This window comes from Neolamprologus brichardi, chromosome 4 (assembly GCF_056152115.1).
Source record: "Neolamprologus brichardi isolate AB-2024 chromosome 4, ASM5615211v1, whole genome shotgun sequence".
Taxonomy (NCBI): domain Eukaryota; kingdom Metazoa; phylum Chordata; class Actinopteri; order Cichliformes; family Cichlidae; genus Neolamprologus; species Neolamprologus brichardi.
Window position 1 is genome coordinate 12,157,084 of NC_142107.1, and position 22,673 is coordinate 12,179,756.

General features: G+C 40.1%; 1 protein-coding gene across 1 annotated transcript in view; it reads left to right on the top strand.

Annotated features, from left to right (window-relative positions):
* Window positions 1-20,793, top strand: part of abca3b (ATP binding cassette subfamily A member 3b) — a 32,392-nt gene extending 11,599 nt beyond the window's left edge. The window contains exons 6-31 of the mRNA XM_006791426.2: window positions 733-992; window positions 1,081-1,197; window positions 2,354-2,474; window positions 4,240-4,413; window positions 4,518-4,699; window positions 5,827-5,973; window positions 6,158-6,287; window positions 6,388-6,542; window positions 6,933-7,088; window positions 7,205-7,415; window positions 7,618-7,768; window positions 8,364-8,462; window positions 10,120-10,318; window positions 10,405-10,711; window positions 10,796-11,069; window positions 12,894-13,098; window positions 13,220-13,439; window positions 14,486-14,644; window positions 14,767-14,939; window positions 16,399-16,527; window positions 16,644-16,838; window positions 16,944-17,131; window positions 17,227-17,397; window positions 17,494-17,690; window positions 18,223-18,296; window positions 18,883-20,793. Of these exons, the coding sequence (XP_006791489.2) occupies window positions 733-992; window positions 1,081-1,197; window positions 2,354-2,474; window positions 4,240-4,413; window positions 4,518-4,699; window positions 5,827-5,973; window positions 6,158-6,287; window positions 6,388-6,542; window positions 6,933-7,088; window positions 7,205-7,415; window positions 7,618-7,768; window positions 8,364-8,462; window positions 10,120-10,318; window positions 10,405-10,711; window positions 10,796-11,069; window positions 12,894-13,098; window positions 13,220-13,439; window positions 14,486-14,644; window positions 14,767-14,939; window positions 16,399-16,527; window positions 16,644-16,838; window positions 16,944-17,131; window positions 17,227-17,397; window positions 17,494-17,690; window positions 18,223-18,296; window positions 18,883-19,014 (4,526 nt within the window). The 3' untranslated portion in view covers window positions 19,015-20,793. The remainder of the gene's footprint in view (window positions 1-732; window positions 993-1,080; window positions 1,198-2,353; window positions 2,475-4,239; window positions 4,414-4,517; window positions 4,700-5,826; window positions 5,974-6,157; window positions 6,288-6,387; window positions 6,543-6,932; window positions 7,089-7,204; window positions 7,416-7,617; window positions 7,769-8,363; window positions 8,463-10,119; window positions 10,319-10,404; window positions 10,712-10,795; window positions 11,070-12,893; window positions 13,099-13,219; window positions 13,440-14,485; window positions 14,645-14,766; window positions 14,940-16,398; window positions 16,528-16,643; window positions 16,839-16,943; window positions 17,132-17,226; window positions 17,398-17,493; window positions 17,691-18,222; window positions 18,297-18,882) is intronic.
* Window positions 20,794-22,673: the final 1,880 nt, after the last annotated feature.

The following is a 22,673-nucleotide window of genomic DNA, read 5'->3' on the forward strand; positions in this document are numbered from 1 at the left end:
ATTTTTAAATGACACCTAAAATATTAGGTATGTATTTTTCTACTTAGAGATTATGCCTGATAAAAAGCTCTTAATTCTTCGACTTTGAATGGAGAGACAGCCCTGCCTGATCAGGCTACATTTCCATGGCAACCATACCCCTGCACATGCTCAGCATAATCGGCGTTATCTAGTTTTTGGCAGGGTACAGTGTGCCCACCAATCACTTATGGGGCATTTTCAAGGCGTTAAGAACCCTTCAGGAGGCATGAGTTGCTGTTAATCTCATTTTCACATTTGCCCGTCAGCTGGTTTAAATGATACAGTAACAATGGAGGATGCATTTCCAGTGTGTCCCAGCAACCCCGGCCCTTTTATTTCTCCTTAAAATGTTTTTGTCCTTAAAAATTGTTTGCAGCTAAAATAGAAAGAGGAGGTATACTCCAAAGTCCTTCTGACAGCATAATAAAAGTGATATGCTTTTATAATTTAGAATCACACGAATATGGATTTTCAGCCTCCACGTGTATAATAACTTGTGATTGCAGCTTCAAGTTTGTTAATCAAGGCTGCTTGTCCATTCTCATGTCATCTTCTAGAAGGAGGTTGGAAAGCTTTGACCTTGTGGAGCAGGTCACATTTTAAGTGGGCTTAAAAGCCCACTGAGTCATTTCATAGACGCTGATTACTGATGGTGTAATGGTGGTGTTAATATATTCTATTAAGTGCTGCTGCTTATTTTCTTATTTTAAGGTTATTACAGAGAAGGCTTTCTGGCAGTGCAGCATGCAGTGGACCGAGCCATTATGCACTCTTACAACAGAACCGCTGCCTCGCACCTGCTGCGTCCTATCAGAGTGGTCATGTCACGGTTCCCCTACCCTGCTTTTAAATATGACGTCTTCATCCTGGCTATTCAGAACCAGCTGCCCTTACTACTGGTGCTAAGTTTCACCTACACCTCCCTCAACATAGTACGAGCTGTGGTGCAGGAAAAAGAAAGGAAGCTCAAGGTATGTTTTGCGAGCCTTTGTATGAGCTGGAGGAGTAATAAAATTGCCAGACTCTTTTAACCTGTGCTTTTTTTGTTGGGCATTCTAGGAGTACATGAGGATGATGGGTCTCAGCAACTGGCTCCATTGGAGCGCTTGGTTCCTCATGTTTTTACTCTTCCTCTCCATTTCTGTGTTTTTTGTTACTCTGCTCCTCTGTATCCAGGTGAGCCACTGTTAAAAAACTGTCTTTGCTTACTGCACATTCCCGCCTGTGATGCCTTTAGCATAGCAAAAGAAACCATGGTACACATACCAGGCTAAAGGTAAGAAGGTTGTCAAAAAATGACATGAAATTCAGAATTTTTCTGTGTAACGTATATAAACGCCGAAAGTGTCAGCTTCAGGTGATGATGAGCTTGTCCTGATGTTTCTAAACAAAAATAATAATAAATGGAAGAAATGGAGATTCTGAGTTCCTCCAGTTCTCAAGAGATGTCAGGAGCAGGGAGAATTTCAAAATTTCAAAATTTGGTTTGATCCAGGAGTTGTATCACAGCCACTTTCATGCATATTTCAGCATGTCAGTGGGGCAGTTTGTTGGCAGAGTTGTAACCACATCTGAGAAATTAGAAAAATAATGTCTGACCTGGAGGAGCATCTGGGTATCTGAGGTAAAATAGCATTATTTTACTATTTGTATATTGAGTACTGCTTTGCATTTTGAGCTATGAGCACACTTGTTCCCATATACAGTGGTCTGATTGGTCAGATCTCTTTATTTCCATGGAAAAAAGCGTAAAAACCAGACTTGATCAGAAAAAATAAAATGCTGCAAATTTGCCCGTGAAAGTACACTTATGTAAAGGCCTTTAGCTGAAACTCACGCAATATGCTGTGATGTCATGGCAGTAAGTGCCCCATCATAAGCAATGACAGGTCATAAAACAAAAACAATCGGTGTCTGATGTAAAGAGAAATGGCAAACAATTCACAAAAATGAAAAGACAGCCCACATTTTCACGCACTGAGCTGATTCTTTAAAGGGGATCAAACTCATTTTAGTTAACAGGCTCATACATCCCAATTAAATCTCAAGTGGGCTTTTCCACTAAAGTCAATACAGAATAACCTATGAAAACATTTATATGTTGAAAGGCTGCAAAAGGCTGTAAAAGTGACACCGCTGATCTATGCTTACACAGAACACATTGCTTCCTGGTAGAAAATACAGTAAAAAGCCCATAAATGATGCCCTCCAGCCCAAAAAGCTGTGAAGCAGCTATTAGGCTGGATGGGACCCTTTGGCTGGCCTATGTTTGACACCCTCGGTTTAAAGATTATAAATGTTGTGATTACTCAGACCCAATCTCGTATTTTAGGTGAGCCCCAACGGAGCGGTGCTGACCAGCAGTGACCCCACGCTGGTCTTTGTCTTCCTGCTCGTCTTCACCGTGGCCACTATCAATTTCAGCTTCATGATCAGTGCCTTCTTCTCACGAGGTGTGTGTTTCTGTCACTCCACTCATTTCTAAATGATAAGATAATAATAATGTCTCTTTTTGACTGCTGCTGTCGTGCTTTGTAATGTATGTGCGAGAAAATACTTTTCACTTAATTTCCTGAAATGCACGGCGTGTCTCTGAGACCAAAGTTTCTGCTTTGTTTCTTTAACTTTGTCTGCAGAATGCACACAGCAGTAAAAAAGAAAGCTATGTTTTATTTGTTGATTTGCACAGAATAATTGGATTTCTTTAGCAGTTGAGTATAGCACTTAATATTTAATGATTTTTAGTTTGTTTTTGCCATTTCTTGGTGATCAGAAGTGTTGTGTTCCCTTTTAAAAAAGAGCAAGTCACTTTCAGTTCTTTCCATCTTCAGTCGAGTGAAATTCAAGCTCGCCTGCTTGGCCTGGACAACCTCCCCAATAAAGGAAACTATTTAAATCTCTCCTTTCCCATGATCCCTTTCCTTTGCTCTCTTCCTCATTCAAAGCTCCTCATTCAGACTAGCAGCCTCCTCTTTCAGCTTTCTACAGTGAAGTAGCTTGAGCTCCAAATGCTTCTCTGCTTCAGTGTCTTGCAGTATTTTCAAAGAGCACTTATTTGCTTGTTTTTACTTTGATTTTTTTTTTAAATTTCCACGTGCTCTCATAAGAAACATGAACTCTATGACGGTAATGCCTAAGCTTTTAATTGAAGGAAACACCTTAAAAACCTCCATTTAGTTGTTTACACTGATGTTTTGACTTTCTCTCACATTCAGATGTACTGCGTGTTCTGCTCTGAGTAATGAATATGATGTGCTTAGTCACCTGCCCTGACAGTTTTCATTTGGTGCTTGAACATGAAAAGGTGCCCTGCCTTTACTCTCTGAACAATGCTCTAATTGTAACATTTGACAACCTTATTAAAATCATTAAAACTAATCTCATTGAACTAAAAAAAACCCAAAATAAAAATAACTGTCATGTTGTTTTCCTTCTGACCCTGGACAATGAAATCATTATATATAGAACCCCAGCTGAGTTCAAGGGTTTTGGTTCTAAGTGTTGACTTGGAGGCGGTAGAGGAAGAAGGGGGAGACGAGGCTTTTGCAGAAAATTGGCAAGAAAAAAAAAAGGATCCTTGAGTGACCTACACGGCCATTTAAAAAAAAAACAAAAAACCAAGATGGTCTGTTTTTCTCCCCTCACTGTCTTTGTACGTGCAGCCGTGTGCACATACCCAGTGATGTGGTTTTTAAGAATAGATGATGGTACTTTGTAAATGCATGTTCCAATCAGGCTCAAAATGTCACATTGTCTGTAACAAGTGGTTTTTGAAGAGGTCTGTCAGGCTGCCTACAAATGGAAGCGCATTACTCTGCTTTCTTCCCCATTTTGCTCATCTCTCTTTTGTCCTCCTTAATGCTTTCTTGTAGCTGCACTCAGGCTCGTCTGCCTATCAGAGAGATGTTTTTCTCAGCAAACGTAGTTCCTCTCTCAGTTATTTTCTCCTTCAGCTCTTGTCTACGTGTGTCTGTTTGAGTTTATCAGGTAGCATTTTGCAGTGTACCTCATGAGTGGACTGTATAGCTGACTGTTTTTAGTTGTCAAAGCCTTATATATATATATATATATATATATATATATATATATATATATATATATATATATATATATATATATATATATATATATATATATATATATATATATATATATATATATATATATTTTTTTAAGATGACTGTTGAGTCTGTTTCTTTCTCTTCTGTGTGTTCTTAGCCAATGTGGCGGCAGCAGCGGGGGGCTTCATCTATTTTCTCAGCTATCTGCCTTATTTGTTCCTGTGGCCGCGCTACGACTTACTGAGCCATTCCCAGAAAGTGTCAGCTTGCCTTATCTCCAATGTGGCCATGGCCATGGGCGCACAGCTTATAGGAATGTTTGAAGGCAAAGGTGAGACTTTGATGCGGCAATGTGGCGATTATTTGTGCACAGCTTTGAAAACATGGAATTTTAATATTAATATAGGTTAATTTTGTCCGTGCCTTGCTCCTCAGGTACAGGAATCCAGTGGTCAAACTTGTTTGACGCTGTTACGGTGGACGATGATTTCTCCATGGCCCAGGTTCTGTGCTTGCTGCTTTTCGATGCTGTGCTGTACGGGATGGTAGCCTGGTACATGGAGGCGGTGTTTCCTGGAGAGTATGGCGTGCCTTTACCATCGTACTTCTTTTTACTGGTATGTTTTAAAAAGGCGTTACTGATGATGTGACAGTAAACGATCAATAGATGAGGGGATATAAGTATGAATGGCTATTTGCGAGCCAAGATTATGAAACTTTTCTGTCCCTCCTATGCCTTTATTGGCAGCATTAATACCAAGTAGTATTTCAAACTTGAGAGAAACACTGCAACAAATGTAGTCCAATGCAAACACGATGCCGATCATTTTGTTTTTGCAAGTTCAGCGTAATTTGTCTCATTTAGTACATTTCACGCTGTGCTCATTAACACATTCAACTTAGTACTTTCCTTCCTGTGAGCTCTGCCAAGTTAAACAGGTATTTTCATGCTACCAAAGTCTGCAGGTGGGTGGCGTTAGGCAGCACTAGGGAGTGTCAGTGGCCATTGTTGAGATCTGTTATATCCAATAAAATCAAGCTGCTCTCAGTGAAAGTGGTTGTCACATACGGGGGCAGAAGAGTTTCCAAACTAGAGGTCTCAACATATCGACCAGAGGAAGCCTTGGGTTCAGCTAGTTAGAATAACAGGAAATGTCTGAGTATCTAGAGCCAAAACAAATAAGGTTTATCTATATAACAACTATGAGCGATCACGAAATGGCGTGCCTTTATAGACATGCGCGCCTACACAAAAATAAACTCCTGCTAACCTTTTTCCCAGTTGTCAGGAATTTAAGAGACTGCCAGAAGGGTGTGGATTAGATGTTGACGCACTTTCCTCCATGTCCATTGTGTGGGTGGGTGTCAGATGGTGTTTCTGCTCCGTAGAAAGGGGAGGTTTGACTCCGGTCTTTAGGAAGTGAATCAGGAGGTGGTTTGGCTGGGAAACAATCTCTTCATGCAGAGTGTACATGAACAATAATAATGTTGGCTCGATCTCTCTTTCTTGTGATTAAGTGAATGATTGTGTTCCTCTTCCTTCCTTATGTCAGTGGATGATTACCTGATTCAGTGATAAGTCAGAACACACTGTGTGGTTAATATAGGATGCTATATTTGATGTTCCCCTAGTAAAATGATACCGTTAGATATACTGGAAATGAATAGTGAAAATTTGGGGTAAAAGTTTTGAAAGAAATACTGGTTCACTCCCCTTGTCTTCCCTGACTGTCTTCCTCTGCAGCCTTCATACTGGTGCAGCACCCCTCGCATGGCTTTGGTAAATGAGAAGGAAGAAGAAGAGGATGCTGAAAAGGCCATGAAAGGAGAGTTTATAGAAGAAGAACCTGCTGGACTCGTGTCTGGGATAAAGATTAAACACCTCGCTAAGGTGAGCAGCAAAACACTATGATCCAGAGAGTAATCATGACCACTTTAGCGTACGCTGCAGATGCCCCAGTGGAAAAGAAAGGCCACTAATAACTCCACTGTAGTACTCGGTGTTACTACTAAAAGGTAAATGGACAAAAAGGTTACGCTTCATGCATTCCATTTCTGCTCACGCGTTTTGACAGGAATTCAAAGTGGGCAACAAGACACGTCAGGCCGTACGAGAGCTAACAGTGAACATGTTCGAAGGACAGATCACAGTGCTGCTAGGACACAATGGTGCTGGGAAGACCACAACATTGTCTATGCTAACAGGTTAGACGCCTAAATGCAAATGTAAACAAGCAATAAATACACACACACATTAAACATGCCCCCTAAATAAAACATTTAACTACCTTCCTTCATGTTTCAGGCCTGTTTCCTCCCACCAGCGGCAGGGCTTATATCAGTGGTTACGACATCTGTCAGGACATGGCTCTGATCCGACGCAGCCTGGGACTTTGTCCCCAGCACGATGTATTGTTTGATAACCTTACAGTACAAGAGCACCTGCTGTTCTATGCACAGGTATTTACACACTTATGCACTTTTATGTAAAAATACATCTCTATGTACTACACATCCACTATAGCTTAATGTTTCAACTTGCTGTTATACACATTATAGTACGAGGTGTTCACACTGATTCCATTAAAGTGAGTTTAATTGGTTTTGATTATTAAAAACATTAAAAGCAGCACAAAGCATGTCTTTATTGTACTTTTATTACCTTTTTTTAACCATGTTTTTGTCTTTTTCCTCACACAAAAACTTTGTATGAGTTGAGTAGCAAGTGAACTTCTCCTTTTTCTGCACTTTCCTGCTGTCTCCCAGCCTCTCAGTTTGTATTAACGTAAATTAGCTGCTGAAAAAACAGATGACAATCTGATCCATTTGTGTTGTCTACTTTATATCCAGCTGAAAGGCTACTCCAAAGACAAGATTCCAGATGAGGTGGACCGGATAATCCGTATCTTAAACCTCGAGGATAAGCGGCATGCTCGTTCCAAGACCCTCTCTGGTGGCATGAAGAGAAAACTTTCTATTGGGATTGCTCTCATTGGAGACTCCAAGGTCTGGAATTAAAAAAACAACAACAACCAAAGAACATTATTTACAGTCATTTGAGTAAAATGTATAAGTATGGGCGGACTACTGCAAACCTTCTTTTCCTTTCTGCCCATCTGCAGGTTGTCATGTTAGATGAGCCCACATCAGGTATGGATCCATCAGCACGACGTGCCACCTGGGACCTTCTGCAAGGGGAGAAATGCGGCCGCACCATCCTGCTCACCACACACTTTATGGACGAGGCTGACCTGCTCGGTGATCGAATTGCCATCATGGCAGGAGGAGAGCTGCAGTGCTGCGGCTCACCACTCTTTCTCAAGAATAAATATGGTCAGTAAAAGCATACTGTACTCTCAGATGGATTCTTGAAAGGGAGTTTTTCTTTCCTAGACTAGCGGTGGTATTACAAAAGCATGCATTGAAATTTTGCTCTTTTGTTTCAACAGAAATACTGCACGTGGACCAGCTCACATGCAGTTTAACTATTCTTGGGACTGATTCTGTAAATGTCTTGTGTAATATTTTTAACCAGGTGCCGGATACCACATGGTGATCGTCAAGGATGCTCTTTGTAACGTGTCCGAGATCACCCGCCTTGTTCACATGTATGTTCCCAATGCCACTCTGGAGAGCAGCGCTGGAGCTGAGCTCTCTTATATTCTTCCCAAAGAAAGCACCAGCAGGTGAGCATTGATCATACGCACAAAAACACAGCGTGTGGACTGACCTCTTTGTAAGAAAGACAACAGGCTAGAAGTCACACCGGGTGAAATGAACAACTAGTATTAGACTGAAAAAACTGAAAGGTTAGACATACAGGGACATTGGAGTTATTTCATTCAAGTATACAAAGAAAAACAGCAACTGAATAATAAAACAGTCATATAATAAAAGATGTAATAAACTGTACTATTTTAACACATTATGCGCAATAAAATGTAGTTATTTAGGAAATTGTTCTGCTATCACGTGTCTTTTTATTGCAGACGATTATGTATGTATGGGGAAGGAAAAGAACAAAGAAAAAAATGGAGTGAGGGAAAAGCAAAAAAATATTACTTTGAACTGTTAGAAATGGGTCAACAGATTATACAATACCACAAATTGAATCAATGAATGTATTTAATAACTCAAGCCAGCTTTTCATTAAAAATGTAACTCATTTTCACTTGACTACTGGTGACATGATTATATTAAATAAAGGTAGCAGCAATATGGCTCTGTGTTTTGTTATGTTTTTTAAATTTTTTAATCAAACTCTTTGTTGCTTTCTATCAGGTTTGAATTGCTGTTTGCTGAGCTGGAGATGAACAGAGAGGAGCTGGGCATCGCCAGCTATGGCGCTTCAGTAACTACTATGGAAGAGGTTTTCCTCAGGTAGGAAATATAGGACAAGTGACAGTTTTTCTCTCCCTTAAAGTCCTTTTTCTCTCGGGTATCACAGAAAATTAGTCTCTGTTCTGTAAAAATACATTTTTGTAAAATTAAAAGCTTTAAAATGACTTTAATGAAGGCTCACAAAGGCAATAAAATATTTCCTGGGGAGAATTTTAGTGAAGATGGGGATAAAACTGGTTCAGAGCGTACTTAAGTAGTAGGTTTAATTAAGTTCAACTGACTCGGATCACATGGGGGACATTATGTTTGCTATCAAATGTTTGCTCTAAAGTCTGTGGAGATTCAGTGAATTTTGGAGAAGGAAGTGTTTTTTTTCAACAGTAGGAGTTGAGCCTGCACAGAAAAAATGAATGCTATCAGAACCTCCTTCCACAACACACGACTCCTTCCCTGTCATCAGCTTCCAATGTAATCTAAAACAGAGTATGCTGTTGCAAAAATGGGTTAAAGGACACTATGGATCGAAGCGTGACAATGATATTTCTCTATATAGTGTCGTCATCAGTCAGGTATCACTTGGAGCCAAACGGTGTGGAGACCTTTCCTCCTTTTCTTACGTAACATAGAATAGTGTTACAATCACAAGCAGTAGTGTAAGACTAAATGTCTTCTAGTATATAAAACAGTATGGACGTGATACAAAAGGTTATAGTTGCTTCTAGTCGTAAGTATAGGGTGTTCAGTGCCTGAATCTTTTGCGCTTTACTGAAAATTGTTTGTGGAATTTGTGGAACTTTAGACGGCACCTTTGATAGAAATAAAATATTAAAAAATTTGCTTGCAAACCCAACTCTTTTCCTGATACACTGCAGTCCCAGCCGCCTTATTTAGTTATTTTTTTCTTCCCCTTGGATTTAATATGCGTATCTGTGGCAACGATCACAAGACCGCGTCCGCTGCGGAAGGCTTACGCTGTGCTACTTCAGCTGGCACGAGTTTAACATTTGTATTTGCTGCTGTTCAGGCCTCATTATTTATGATTCATACTGAGAATCCAGCAGCGTGTTCTGGCCATTGACACGTTGCACCAAAGAAAAGCTGCTGTTGGAGCGTTTGGTCGTTTAGCTTCTTTCTTTCATTCATATTTTACAGCCGAGTGTAATAACTCCATTACACAATGCTGCCAATTAATTTTTATCAAACTATAATTATTCACAACAAATAAATCACCTTTTAATAGTGTTTTCCTGAGATCTAAATATGGCATTTTGTTGCTAATTTGTTGTGCTGGGTGTTTAGGAGGTATAATGATGTTGAGTTGAAAAGCTTTAAAATGTAACTTCTGTGTTTCTTTTTTTTTTTTCTTACTTGTGAAAGTACATTTCACAGATAAGTGGGTATTAAGAATATAAAACTATACTGTACGCTCACAAAGGCACTCTGTGAGTCTCTCATTGATTATTGAATTATAAATAAGCCCAGAAATAGTTTTCCCTGCTGTCTTCAACACGCTGTGCTGAAATGAATTAAAATGTTACAGATTGAATAGATTCTTCTCTCCTCACACGTTTCTATCATAAACAGTTGACTATTTAATGTTAAACTATCTAAATGTTACTTTTATTTTTAGTGTCAGCTATAAAACCAATGTTTTTTTTTTTTCAGTGGATAAAATGAGATCGATTTGTGTTTTCAGAGTTGGAAAGCTGGTGGACTCTAGTTTGGATATCCAGGCGATCCAGCTGCCAGCCCTGCAGTACCAACATGAGAGACGCTCTCATGACTGGACCATGGATGATGCCAGCAGCATCAGCGGCTTGACTGATGTCACTGACTTCACAGATAGCGGCACACTCATCTCAGAAGACTGCTCCAACATTAAGCTGAACACCGGGGTAAGACAGAGGAATAAAAGCGATGCTCAGCGTCTTTTTAGCAAATTTGCTCTGTTGATTGAAGCTCCCATTTTCTCCTGTAACAGGTCAGACTACACCTGCAGCAGTTCTATGCCATGTTCCTAAAGAGGGCGCTGTACAGCTGGAGAAACTGGAAGGTGATGGTGGCTCAGTTCCTGGTCCCTCTCGTCTTCACTGTTGTGGCTTTATTTGTGGCACGCACCCTTCCCAGTCATAATGACGCTCCGAAACTGAGTCTGGGACTCAGTCGCTATGGTCCCACCAGGGTTCCCGTTTCTCTGCAGTCTGGGGCAGGACCCCTGGCTTCTGCCTGGGCAAGCGTATACGGTTCCCAGCTCTCTGCCCAGCTTGGCGAACTTACCAATGCTACTGGTAAGCGTAACGAGTAGGACAAATGCTTGGTGTTGCTGCTCACTTTTGGTATTTACTGATCGTAAGCCTTCGTTCTCCCTGTAGACTTCAACGATTACATCCTAACTCAGGCAGACGAAGAAGGAGGCAGCTTTAACGAGCACTGCGTGGTGGGCGCTGTTTTTCGAGGTAGCAGCAACCACTTCGCAGAAGCTACAGCCTACTTTAACAACGAGGCCTACCACACACCTGCCACAGCACTCATGATGGTGGACAATGCCCTGTTCAAACTTCTAGCAGGGCCAAATGCTTCCATCCAGGCAGGCAATTATCCCATGCCACGCAACCTGTCTGAGAGTGCTCAGAACCAGCTCTCAGAGTGAGTAGAGAAAGGATGGGGTAGTATTTGCTAGCAGTGGGAATCAGCAGATATCCCATGATGCGATATTATCACAATACTTTCTTTAGGATTCAATATTATTGTGATTTCTAATATTTTGTTAATCCGAAGCATCACAATAACACATATTGCGATTTTTCACATTTTTTTCAACTGCAGATTAAGAGAAAAAAGTTAATCTTTTGATGATATCTGAAGTCAGTCTTCCATCAGTGTTTGATTTGGTCATTACATGCACTCTGTTTCTATTAATACAGCAATTAACTGTCATAAATTGTTGAAAATCACATATCTGTTGCTGTATACATAGACAGGAATTCCCATTTAACTATTACAGTCGTGCTTCAGCTAGTCTAATGAGTCGAGTCCCCTTGAGTTGCGCTCATTGACAAAGATGGCAACACGCTGGCAATCTGTTTGCAGATTTAGAACGATTATTTGCAACACTTCGACAATCTCCCTGAGAGTAAACGCAGTCAGTCCAAGTCAGACTGCAGTAATTTTGCCTACTGCCACAGGCAACCTGTACAATCACGAGTGAACAGCTAAAGGCAACCATTTAGTCGCCACAATCTGCAATCGATCACAAAATGTGAAAAACAAAAATCCCTATATAATCACCACGCAGCCAACATTTTTCTTCTTTTTTTGGAGATGCAAGGAGGTTGTTTTCATATTTTGACTTGTGGGACTTGTGAGCCATTAGCTGGCTCTGAATTAGGACGAAGTGTTGGCTGGTTTTTCAGTTGAGCCAATTTAATGTTTCCTCTGCTCTGGATGTTGGTGCATGAGATGAACCTTGTTGTTCATAGTATTTTAATTTGATTTTTTTAATTAAAAATTTTCAATTCTATGCTGGATCAGTTCCCCCCCTCCAGCCCTAGTATTTGCTCAGTCTCAAAACTTCAAACATTCAGACTAATTAATAGAAGTTAGTTTAAGAGCACAGTTCCAAGCAACTTAAAAATCACAGAAATTAGACAATAGAAGTTAGATTTTCTCAATTTAGTCATTTTTGTATGTGATGCATACACCTAGGGCTTTCCTTGAATCAGAATTTTAGATTTTTCTAAAAATAAATAAATAAAAACAATCAGCACATGTGTACTTCTGTTCAAATGAAGCTCTTTCCTTTCACCCAAAGAAGGTGTGAGTGAGTAAACAGCTGAAACCAACTCACAGCACTTCCCAGTATGAAGTAACTAACATCTCTCTTCTCCAGCTTCAAACAGTTTTCTCGTGTTTGATGTTGCAGGATGTTTGCCCTACAATATTTTTAATTTCACTGTCACGAGGCTCAAACATTCAAAGTGTTGCTGTGTTTTTTCTCTAGTCGAGCTCATTAATACCGTTTACTGTTTGGAAAATAACCCTGCAGTGATGAGGGTGAGCCAAAGTGACACATCATTGTTACATGAAGCAGATTTGCTTCCTTTCTTTTAGGGTGACTAAACCCATGTGTAGCTGAAAACCTTGGGTGTTTCTTTCACTGTGGACTTAGAAAAAAATGATCTCTGCACTGCTTGTCCACCTACAGCAAATGAGGCAGACACAGACAGTGGAACATTTTGCTGCTGGGTATCATCCCTAAAGTGTTGGTAGAGACCAACACATCACCACACCAGTCTTAACAGGGTTAAGATTTCTGGTTTCTGAAATATAAATCAGGCATTTAAATTGTATTCAAGTTATGTTATAGCAGTAAGACTTGGGACATAGAAAGACGCCCTGTCTGCAACCTTTTCCCACCTCTTTTCCATCTTGTGGTGTAATCGTCGCACTCTTTCATTCCATTTTATGTAGGAGTAAGACAGGGTTTGCCATTGCTATCAACCTGATGTATGGGATGGCCTCCCTGTCCAGCACTTTTGCCCTGCTGCTTGTAACAGAGTCCTCCATCAAGTCCAAGCATGTGCAACAGGTCAGCGGCGTCTACCTGGCAAACTTCTGGTTTTCAGCCCTGCTTTGGGACCTGGTCAACTTCCTGCTGCCTTGTCTCCTCATGCTGGTCAGTATGACATCTGTTACTACTGCAATACTCAGACAGGATAAGGCAGATTGACTGGTTTCAATATAGGGTTTTGTGAATCTGTTGTATGCATATATATATATATATATATTTCTTTCAGGTGGTGTTCCAGGCTTTTGGAATCAGTGCTTTTCTAGAGGACAACCACCTTATAGATGTGTTGTTGTTACTTCTGCTGTACGGCTGGGCTGTGGTGCCTCTTATGTACCTGCTCAGCTTCCTCTTCTCCACTGCTGCTACTGCATACACACGCCTCACCATCTTCAACATGATCTCAGGCACTGCTACCTTTCTGGCTGTCACCATCTTGACGATCCCAGGTGAGAGCAGTTATGGATGGTCACCAGTCAAAATACGACAACCCATCTTTTTCATACAGCTAGTTGTTTTTTAGGTACACTTGTTTACAAATGAGCAAATTTTAAATTAGCCAATCACATGGCAGCGACTCAGTTCATTTAGACATTTAGACACATATTCAAGGCGACCTGCTAAAGTTAAAAACAAGTATCATAACAGGGACGAAAGGTGATTTAAGTGACTGAATGTGGCATTGATGTTGGTGACAGACAGACTGCTACATCAGCAGAAGACCACATCTGGTGCCACAGTTATGAAGAGGAAAGTCAGGGTACAGTTCACACGGGCTCACCAAAATTAGACAATAGCAGATTAGAAAAACCTGATGAGTCCCATTTTCTGCTATAACCTTCAGTGTGTTGGGTTTAAAATTCAGAGTAAACATGAAAGGACGGATCCCCCCAGCCTTGTATCAACGGTTCAGGCTGCTGGTGATGTAATGAAGTGGAGGATATTTTTTATTGCTCCACTTAGCATCAACTGAGCATCATTTAAACACCACAGCCTGCCTGAGGACTGTTGCTGACCATGTCCATCAATTTATGACCACAGTGTTGGCTGCTAGCAAGGTGTACCTATTAAAGTGACCAGAGCTTTTATGGCTCAATATTTTTTTCCATTAACAAACTCAATATTTTAAATAAACTCAGATCAGCAGTATGTAATGTGCCAACTTCATGTATTTTAAAAAATCACTTAGTCCTTCTTTTTGGCATTAGGGCTCATCTCCCAGCAGCAGTGCTTCTGGCTTGGCTCTGTCCTTCACTGAATACAATAGACAGTATATGTATGTGTGGGAAGTCAGTGAAGAATCATGTTTTATTACCTCCTACTGGTAAACTGGATTAACTTTGTGAAAAGGAGTTGGTTTGTGAAACGTACTTGTGATGAGAACCCTGGATCTCTACACACTCGTTTAGGTCCTCGTGGGGAAAAAAGATGAAGAATGCTTAAAAAATAAATCCATCCCGTTAAATATATTTTTATTATAATATTTCCTGTCTAGAGTTGGAGTTGCAGCACATGTCACACTTGCTGGATAAGGTGTTCCTGATCTTCCCAAACTACTGCCTGGGAATGTCCTTCAGCCAGTTCTACCAGAACTATGAATATATCTCATTTTGCACCTCCAGTTTTGTGACTGAAGTAATCTGCAAGCAATATAGTAAGTACTGCCTAAAAGATTAATCGCTCGATTTTTATTCTTAAAAGTTATTTTATTTGTGCCGCGAGTACAGAAATTTACCTGTGAAGTGCAGAGGTAACCTGGTGATTCTCTGTTTGTAGACATCACATACCAGCGAAACTACTTCTCGATGTCAGAGCCCGGGGTGGGACGATTTCTCGTGGCCTTCTCCGTGCAGGGTGTGGTCTTCATCATTCTGCTGTTTGTCATCGAGCTGCAGTGCATCCACACTCTCTGGAGACTTTTCACCTCACTGTTCAGGAGGAGCAAAAAGGTAGATGAATTAAGAGGATGCTTAAAAAGAATAAAACATTTCTTCATGGTTAATTTGCAAACATTTCTGCTACTAGTGTGGTCTATATTATGTTGTATTTGAAATGCGGTCAGTTTGAATTGTTATGTTTTTGTGTTTTTTATTTTTTCCAAGGGAACAGTCTTGCAGGAATTAAATATTGATTAGTATATTAATCTGCTTCACCAGAATAGATACCCTCGAGGCACTTGGTAGTTCTAAAATGGATTATCACCTCTGCATTCATCCTCACAAGGACATAATATTTGGAGCTGTAAAACCCATGCAAAGCTGAACAGTTGGACTTTAGTGATTATTTGACATTGAAAAATTGCATATGAAATTATCATTTGTGCTGCTAATTTAAGAAAACACCTCAGAGCTAAAACTAGAAGTAAAAGTGATTAGGTGATTGTAAGAAAAATAATTTATTTCATTTGTGAAACAGTCACAATCTCGGTCATTTTCTCTTTTCTCGTGTTGAAGATTAACTGATTTTTCTTTGCAATGGAAGGCTGTAAACTCTGGTGTCAGGCAGCTGGTCGGACACAAAAGGCTTTTGAAAGGTCAGGGTTATGACTAATGATCGCAGAAAACATTCTATTTTTAATATTTAATGCTTACGTTTGAATTTGTGTAGTGGTGCGCATGCGGAATTTCTCAAGGGTGCACTGTGACACTATGCATGGCTATTGTGGTGGTTCATGGAGATAATATTATTAGTATTGGGTGCAGCTGAGGCTCAGAAGAGAGAGCGTGACCTTTACTAATTAGAAGTTTGGTAGTTTGATACATGGCTCCTCCAACCTACCCGTAAAAGAATCCTTGGGCCAGATATTGAAAGGGCTTAGGCATAGACAAAGCCACGTGAATGAAGCTTGTTGTAAGAAAGCACTGACTGTGCTCAAATAGCCATATTTACGCTGCTACAATGATAAATGCATATATTAATTATGGCCACTACGGGTTTTTGCTCATACTGGTCATCTATAGCTTCAGACTGCTTTAAATGCTCAGTTTCAGATTGTTTTTAGGTCACTTGGCTAAAGGTCAGATTAAACCAGGCGAGGTGTCCATTGTCCATCTCTCTTATAATGCCAGTATTTTATTAATGGGCATGTTATTCTGAAGGTCCAGCTCTAAAATGATTGTTTTGTTGTGTTTCCCACAGACCCACTCATGTCAGCGATGCACACTGCAAAGACAGCTGCACAATGTTTCCTAAAATAGCTACTTACCAAATCCTAAGACCCTATATGCTCTTTTTAAGGGAATCAGTTGAAACATGTTTCTGCAGTGTAACTGACCTAAAACGGACTTGTCTTATCCAAAATGGCACATAGAAAGCTATTTCACATAGAAACTGTGTGCATAGAAATGCAATTAATGATCCCTTTTAATATCAGGTGGATATCATATCATTTTTTGGTGTGTTTTTTAGGTACCTATGGCAACAGCACTGCTCCCAGAGGACAGAGATGTGGCCGATGAGAGGAAGCGGGTTCTGGAGTGCCAGCCGATAGTAGAGTCTATGGTTGGTAGCCCCCTCATTCTGCAGGAGCTCAGCAAAGTAAGTGGCTTAGCTGTATTTTGCTTATTTGCAAAGGTCTTGACTTATTTTTTAAATACTTGGACTGAGTGTCCCAATTTTGAAATACATGTAAAACTGTTATCTCCTCTTCACAGGTGTACAGCAGCGGGGAGAGTCTCCTGGCTGTGGACAGGCTGTCTCTTGCTGTAGGAAAAGGGGAGTGTTTCGGCCTGCTGGGCTTCAATGGAGCAGGAAAGACCACGACTTTCAAGATGCTGACAGGTGATGAGAGCGTTACGTCTGGAGATGCCTTCATTGATGGATACAGCATCCGGAGAGACATTAAGAAGGTAAGAGGGAGGGAGATGGGAGAATCCACAAAGTCTAGAGTGGCGAACTACACTGCTTTCAACACACACAAATATTTAAAAAGAAGATTTATCTCTGTATTACAGGTGCAGCAGCGCATAGGGTACTGTCCTCAGTTTGATGCCGTATTGGACCACATGACAGGAAGAGAAACTCTGAGTATGTACGCCCGGCTCAGAGGAATCCCAGAGAAGTACGTGTCTGGCTGCGTGGAGAATGTCCTGCGCTCGCTGCTGTTGGAGCCTCATGCTGATAAACTGGTCCGCAGCTACAGGTAGGTAGCTCTTTGGTGGAGGGAGAATACACATGTTATCCTGAAGAATGCTTGAAAAAGTGTTTCTAATAATGTGGCGTAATGGACATATGCAGCGGCGGTAATAAGCGGAAGCTGAGCGCAGGAATGGCTCTGATTGGTGGGCCTCCTGTCATCTTCCTCGATGAACCTTCGACTGGGATGGACCCCGTTGCCAGGAGGCTGCTGTGGGACGCTGTTACACGCACACGGGAGTCTGGCAAGGCTATAATCATCACTTCTCATAGGTACATGCTAAAGAATATGGTAGATAGCAGCTGATTTGCTCCATCTCGTTAAACTTACACCTACCTAACTTTCCCACCGATATGTTCGTTCATCAGTATGGAGGAGTGTGAGGCCCTGTGCACCAGGCTGGCAGTGATGGTCAATGGTCAGTTCAAGTGCCTCGGGAGTCCCCAACATCTAAAGAGCAAGTTTGGCAGTGGCTACACGCTGCTGGCTAAAGTCCATGTAGAAGCTGAACTGGAGGACAGCGACCTGCTGCTATTTAAAGACTTCATTGAAAGCACCTTCCCAGGTCAGAGCCTCGTGATGGAAGAGTTGTTTCAGTATTTCTAAATCTAACTATAAATACTTCTCATAAAAAATGTGAGTTACTAGAAGTAAGTTCTCAGGGATTGAAAATACCAAGATCATAAATAATTATATATATCTTAAGCTTCAAGCATGGCATTGCATGTTGAGGAAATTCTACCTGTTGTAGCTGTTTGCTGCCACTTGGTGGTGTTATGACTATATCCAATAACAAAAATGTATGCTACTCTTTCTCAAAAGACAGAAGCCATAATATCCAAAGACCTTACTGTTAATAAACTATACAATAAAGTTCCTTTTCTTTGTGGTAAAGCCTTTTAAATCCTTTTAATGAGTCTGTATTTTACCAATGCGGTCAAACCTAAATATTCCAAAAGGGTAAACAACACACAAGCAGCACATTTACAGTTTACTGAAACACTCAAGTGGGACGATAAGCTCATCAGATTAAGCTATTATTTTCAAAGTAAAAGAATAGCAAAGCAAATCTAACTGTCAGTTTTCTTCCACAACAGGAAGTCAGCTCAAGGATGAACACCAGGGAATGGTGCATTACCATTTGACTGACAAAACACTAACCTGGGCACAGGTACAGTTACTTTTTTGTTCTTTTACCCAGCATCTGTTTGTCTATACTTTAATTGATCGTATTATGTTCTATTTTCTTACGTTTACCCCTGACCTATCCCTGGATAAGTGAAAAAAAGATGAATGCACAAATGATGGAAATTATATTTATTTTTGTCCTTTTTTAAAAAAAATTATTGTTTTTAGTAATCTCTGAGGAACTTTGAAGTAGATCGCTCACAAATAAGAAAATAAGTCCCTGCACTTGTGCTGTGTTATATCTCCCTCTATTGGACAAAATAGTAACTACATTGTTTAAGTCAGTTTTTTCTAGTCCTCTTGTAACTTGATCAAGTTTTCAACTTAACATTTTCCACGTCTGCATTCATATCATAACTTTAACATACAAACTTTCTGTGATACATGGTGCACAAAATGCCTTGAAAAATACTGAAAAGCAAAAAGATTTATATATAAAAGCTAACCGGTATTTGGATGTGCATGAAAAAGTAGATTTCTTTTTTTTGTCTGCTTAACTGTGTGCAAATTAAAGGTATTAAATGTGATCTTCACTTTTCCATGTCCTCTCTTCCTCAACTCCCATCTAGGTGTTTGGCACTTTGGAGGCAGCCAAAGAGAAATACCACATTGAAGACTACTGCGTGAGTCAGATATCACTGGAGCAGGTGTTCCTTAGCTTTGCCCAGTTTCAGCACTGCACACAGAGCGAGAGGAACTAGGTGGTGTGAAGAATCTGTCCATCCCATTGCCCATTTCCTACACTACGTGCACGCGGCCCTTACGCAGGGATTTGCCTTGGTTACATCGCCAGGCGTGGAGAGGAGAACACAGTTCGTCTCCAGCGCCATTTTTAACCTTGAACACGAACACACACTCTGCGGGTCAGTGGCAAACACCAACTTCAGCATTTCTTTTATTGTATCACCCGGATGTGTCTTTCTTTGGTCTTTCATGCCATTTGCTGTTGTTTAAAAGTAGAAAAACTGATTCTGATTACGACACGATTACACTGACTCTTTTTAGTGAGGTCAAACAAAGAAAACTACATCGCTCAGTAGATACTACCACTACTATGAAATGTGTGTGACAGGGATTATTTCTGTGTGTGTTTTAATTGAGTGTACAGACTGTCATTTTGTTATTTATGATTTTTATTACTTCTTGTGTGTGTTCAAAAATGTGTGCTTTATTTCGGTGACTGTCAATCATTGCAAGAGAACGGGCTACTCCAGTTGATTTGATTGTGTAACTGTCGCACACCTTTGAGCCTTATCTAACAAGTGAGGGTTCCTGTTTCTTTATGTCGCCCTTATGAAGAAGGACTGTTTTTGTTTTTTTCCTTAAGAGCCTCTTAATGTTGTTGCCAGATGTACATAATGCGATGTGTTCATGGTACTAAAACCATTTACTCATTTAAAGACTGTTTTGGAATCATTAATGGATGCATGCCTAAAATAGGACTTGCAAAATGCACGAAACTGGGAGAGCAGAGAGCTGCTAGTGAACAATAGAAGGCCGTCCAGACTGAGGATTAATCCACAGGGTACATTTAGTCTTTTCTTAGAGCATTTAGTACATCTCAATTTTCAGCTCCTGGGAGGTAACTATTCAGTTTTATCTGCCCAACAAAAGTACAGGAACAGTGTGTTACTATGTGGATATCAGCTTCACTGCTTACGTCGAAGCTGTTTATAAAAAAGAAACCCACAAAGTGACACTGGAGATTTTACTCGTGCCATTGTTCTGGTGAAACTCAGTCTTTCAATTGAAATTGGCCTAGAACACCGAGACTGCAATGACCTTTAAGGTGTTTTGATGCCTTTATTGTTTTTTTCCATCAGCATTTCACATGCTGCACCTGTGCATGTGTAAAGACAGCGACAGATAAAATGGGAGCACACATCCTGGATTCATCCCAGAGTCTGCAAAACAGACTGAAGACTTTTAATGTCTTCAAAAATGAATTCTTACTCAGCATCCTGCTGTTACAATCTGGGATAACCACACCGAGTCCTTTATTTGACATTCCTGTCCTCAAAGAAACACTTCAGAGAAATGAAATGAATGTATACCGTCTTACACACAAAAAGCTCTCTGACAGTTGTATTAACAGCTTGATATTATCCGCAGTGCTTTCTTTATGCTAAACAAGAGACTGACATTCCTAAAAACCCCCCACAGATGTGTTGCTTAGAGGTTTTCAAAGGTTTTTAAATTATAATTTCTGTGTATTTGCACAAATCCTCTTTCATTATGTGTGTGACTTGAAATAACAGCATTGTTAGACAAGTAGAAAAATGATAAACATTTAAAAGGTTTGCGCTGCTGATATTGAAGAATGTTTAATGCTGAAATGTGGTGTATCAAATTTAAAAAGGGAATTTACATCATTGTAATTGTGTACTGTACTGTACCATGCCATGGGACTGACTTTGTCAACTCTAAATGTATCGCTACTCTTTTTAAATTAAATAATGCTCTATGCAAAAGGATGCAAAGCCCAGTGTGGGATCCTGTTTTTATATTTCAGTTTGCTCAGCATTTGTCCTGAATGGTTTTGCCACCAGAGGTAAGTGGTAAAGGGTTTTGAGTTTATTTTGTTGTTGACCTCTTCCTGGATTAACCACACTGTGACAGACAAGGATGGGCAACCACATCATCCCCAGAAATCTAACTCTCCCCAAAACAAAATGCACACAAAACAAATGTATGTTAGAAATGAGTTTATGTAAATCTAAGCCAACCTAAAGCTGGACATCATGGCATACCTGCACAGAGAAGCAGGAGAATTGAGATAGGCTAGAGTGAGATAGAGTGTATAGCACCAGGTGTTCGAGTGTTTTACGATGCCCAACACCACTGGAGGAGAGCAGGGACAGACCAGTAGGAATGTAATCGAGTATTCATGAAGTACTTTAAGTATTTTCTTCTTCTTTTTTTTTAAAATCTTATGCTACTTCAAGCTTTTACGCTACTAGGTTTTGCTCTTTGTTCCATTTATTTTGAAGTTTTTATTTTTTTTAAATTCTTTTTAGATTAATTGCATTGTTATAACTCAAACTACCCAACAATATATAACTAATTAAAATTATTAAAGAGCACAAGAACACATGAGCCTGAAAATGATGCCTATTGTTTTCTGTGCTGATTTTATTTCCGATTACGTATTCTCATTCTTGCTCCCCCTGTTTCATCCCATTTCAGAAATCCTGGAAATACTCCTTCCCTGCTACATTTATAATTTCATGTTTGCACATCCTGATGTCCAGCAGCCTGTTTGGAGAGTCACATGACATTGCTCATAGGGGAATGAATATATATATGCAGCAGAATTTGGATAATGGAGACCACTGTAAGGTCCTTCTTTAGTTTCCAAGTGAGCATTTTGACCTCCACCAGGTTAGTCTTCTGGAGCCTTTAGTGACCATATTTCTATGAGCCTCATTAACAAGCTGCCACCCATGAACTGTTTGGATGTATCTGCTACTTACTCATTGTTAAGCGACAAACTAATTAAATATTAGAATTCCACTGCCCAAACTTAGTAAGGCAAGGCAAGGCAAGTTTATTTGTATAGCACAATTCAACAACAAGGTGATTCAAAGTGCTTTACAGATATATTAGAAACAAAAACAATGATTTAAAATTGATTAAAACAAGCACACTAACAAACAAACAAACAAACAAACAAAACAGTATATAAAATCAAAAATCAAAACAGATAAAATCAGAACAGTAGATAAAATCAGTAGTTAAAATGTAGGTTTTGAAATTTAAGCTTAAAAGTGTGGATTTGGTGTTTTATTCAAATGCAGCTGAGAACAGGTGAGTCTTCAACCTGGATTTAAATAAACTGAGTGTTTCAGGTGATCTGAGGCTTTCTGGGAGTTTGTTCCAGATATAAGGAGCATAAAAGCTGAATGCAGTTTCTGCGTGTCTGGTTCTGACTCTGGGGACTGATAAAAGACCGGATCCAGATGACCTGAAGGATCTGGAAGGTTCATACTGGGTCAGGAGGTCACTGATGTATTTTGGTCCTAAACCATTCAGAGCTTTATAGACCAGCATCAGAACTTTAAAGTCTATCCTCTGACGGACAGGCAGCCAGTGTAAAGACCTCAGAGCTGGACTGATGTGGTCCACTTTTTTGGTCTTAGTGAGGACTCGAGCAGCAGAGTTCTGAATGAGCTGCAGTTGTCTGACTGATTTTTTAGGTAGACCTGTAAAGATGCTGTTACAGTAATCAAGCCTACTAAAGATGAATGCATGGACTAGTTTTTCCAGGTCCTGTTGAGACATAAGGTCTTTTATCCTTGAAATATTCTTGAGGTGATAGTAAGCTGATTTTGTTATTGTCTTAATGTGTTTTTCTTAGTTT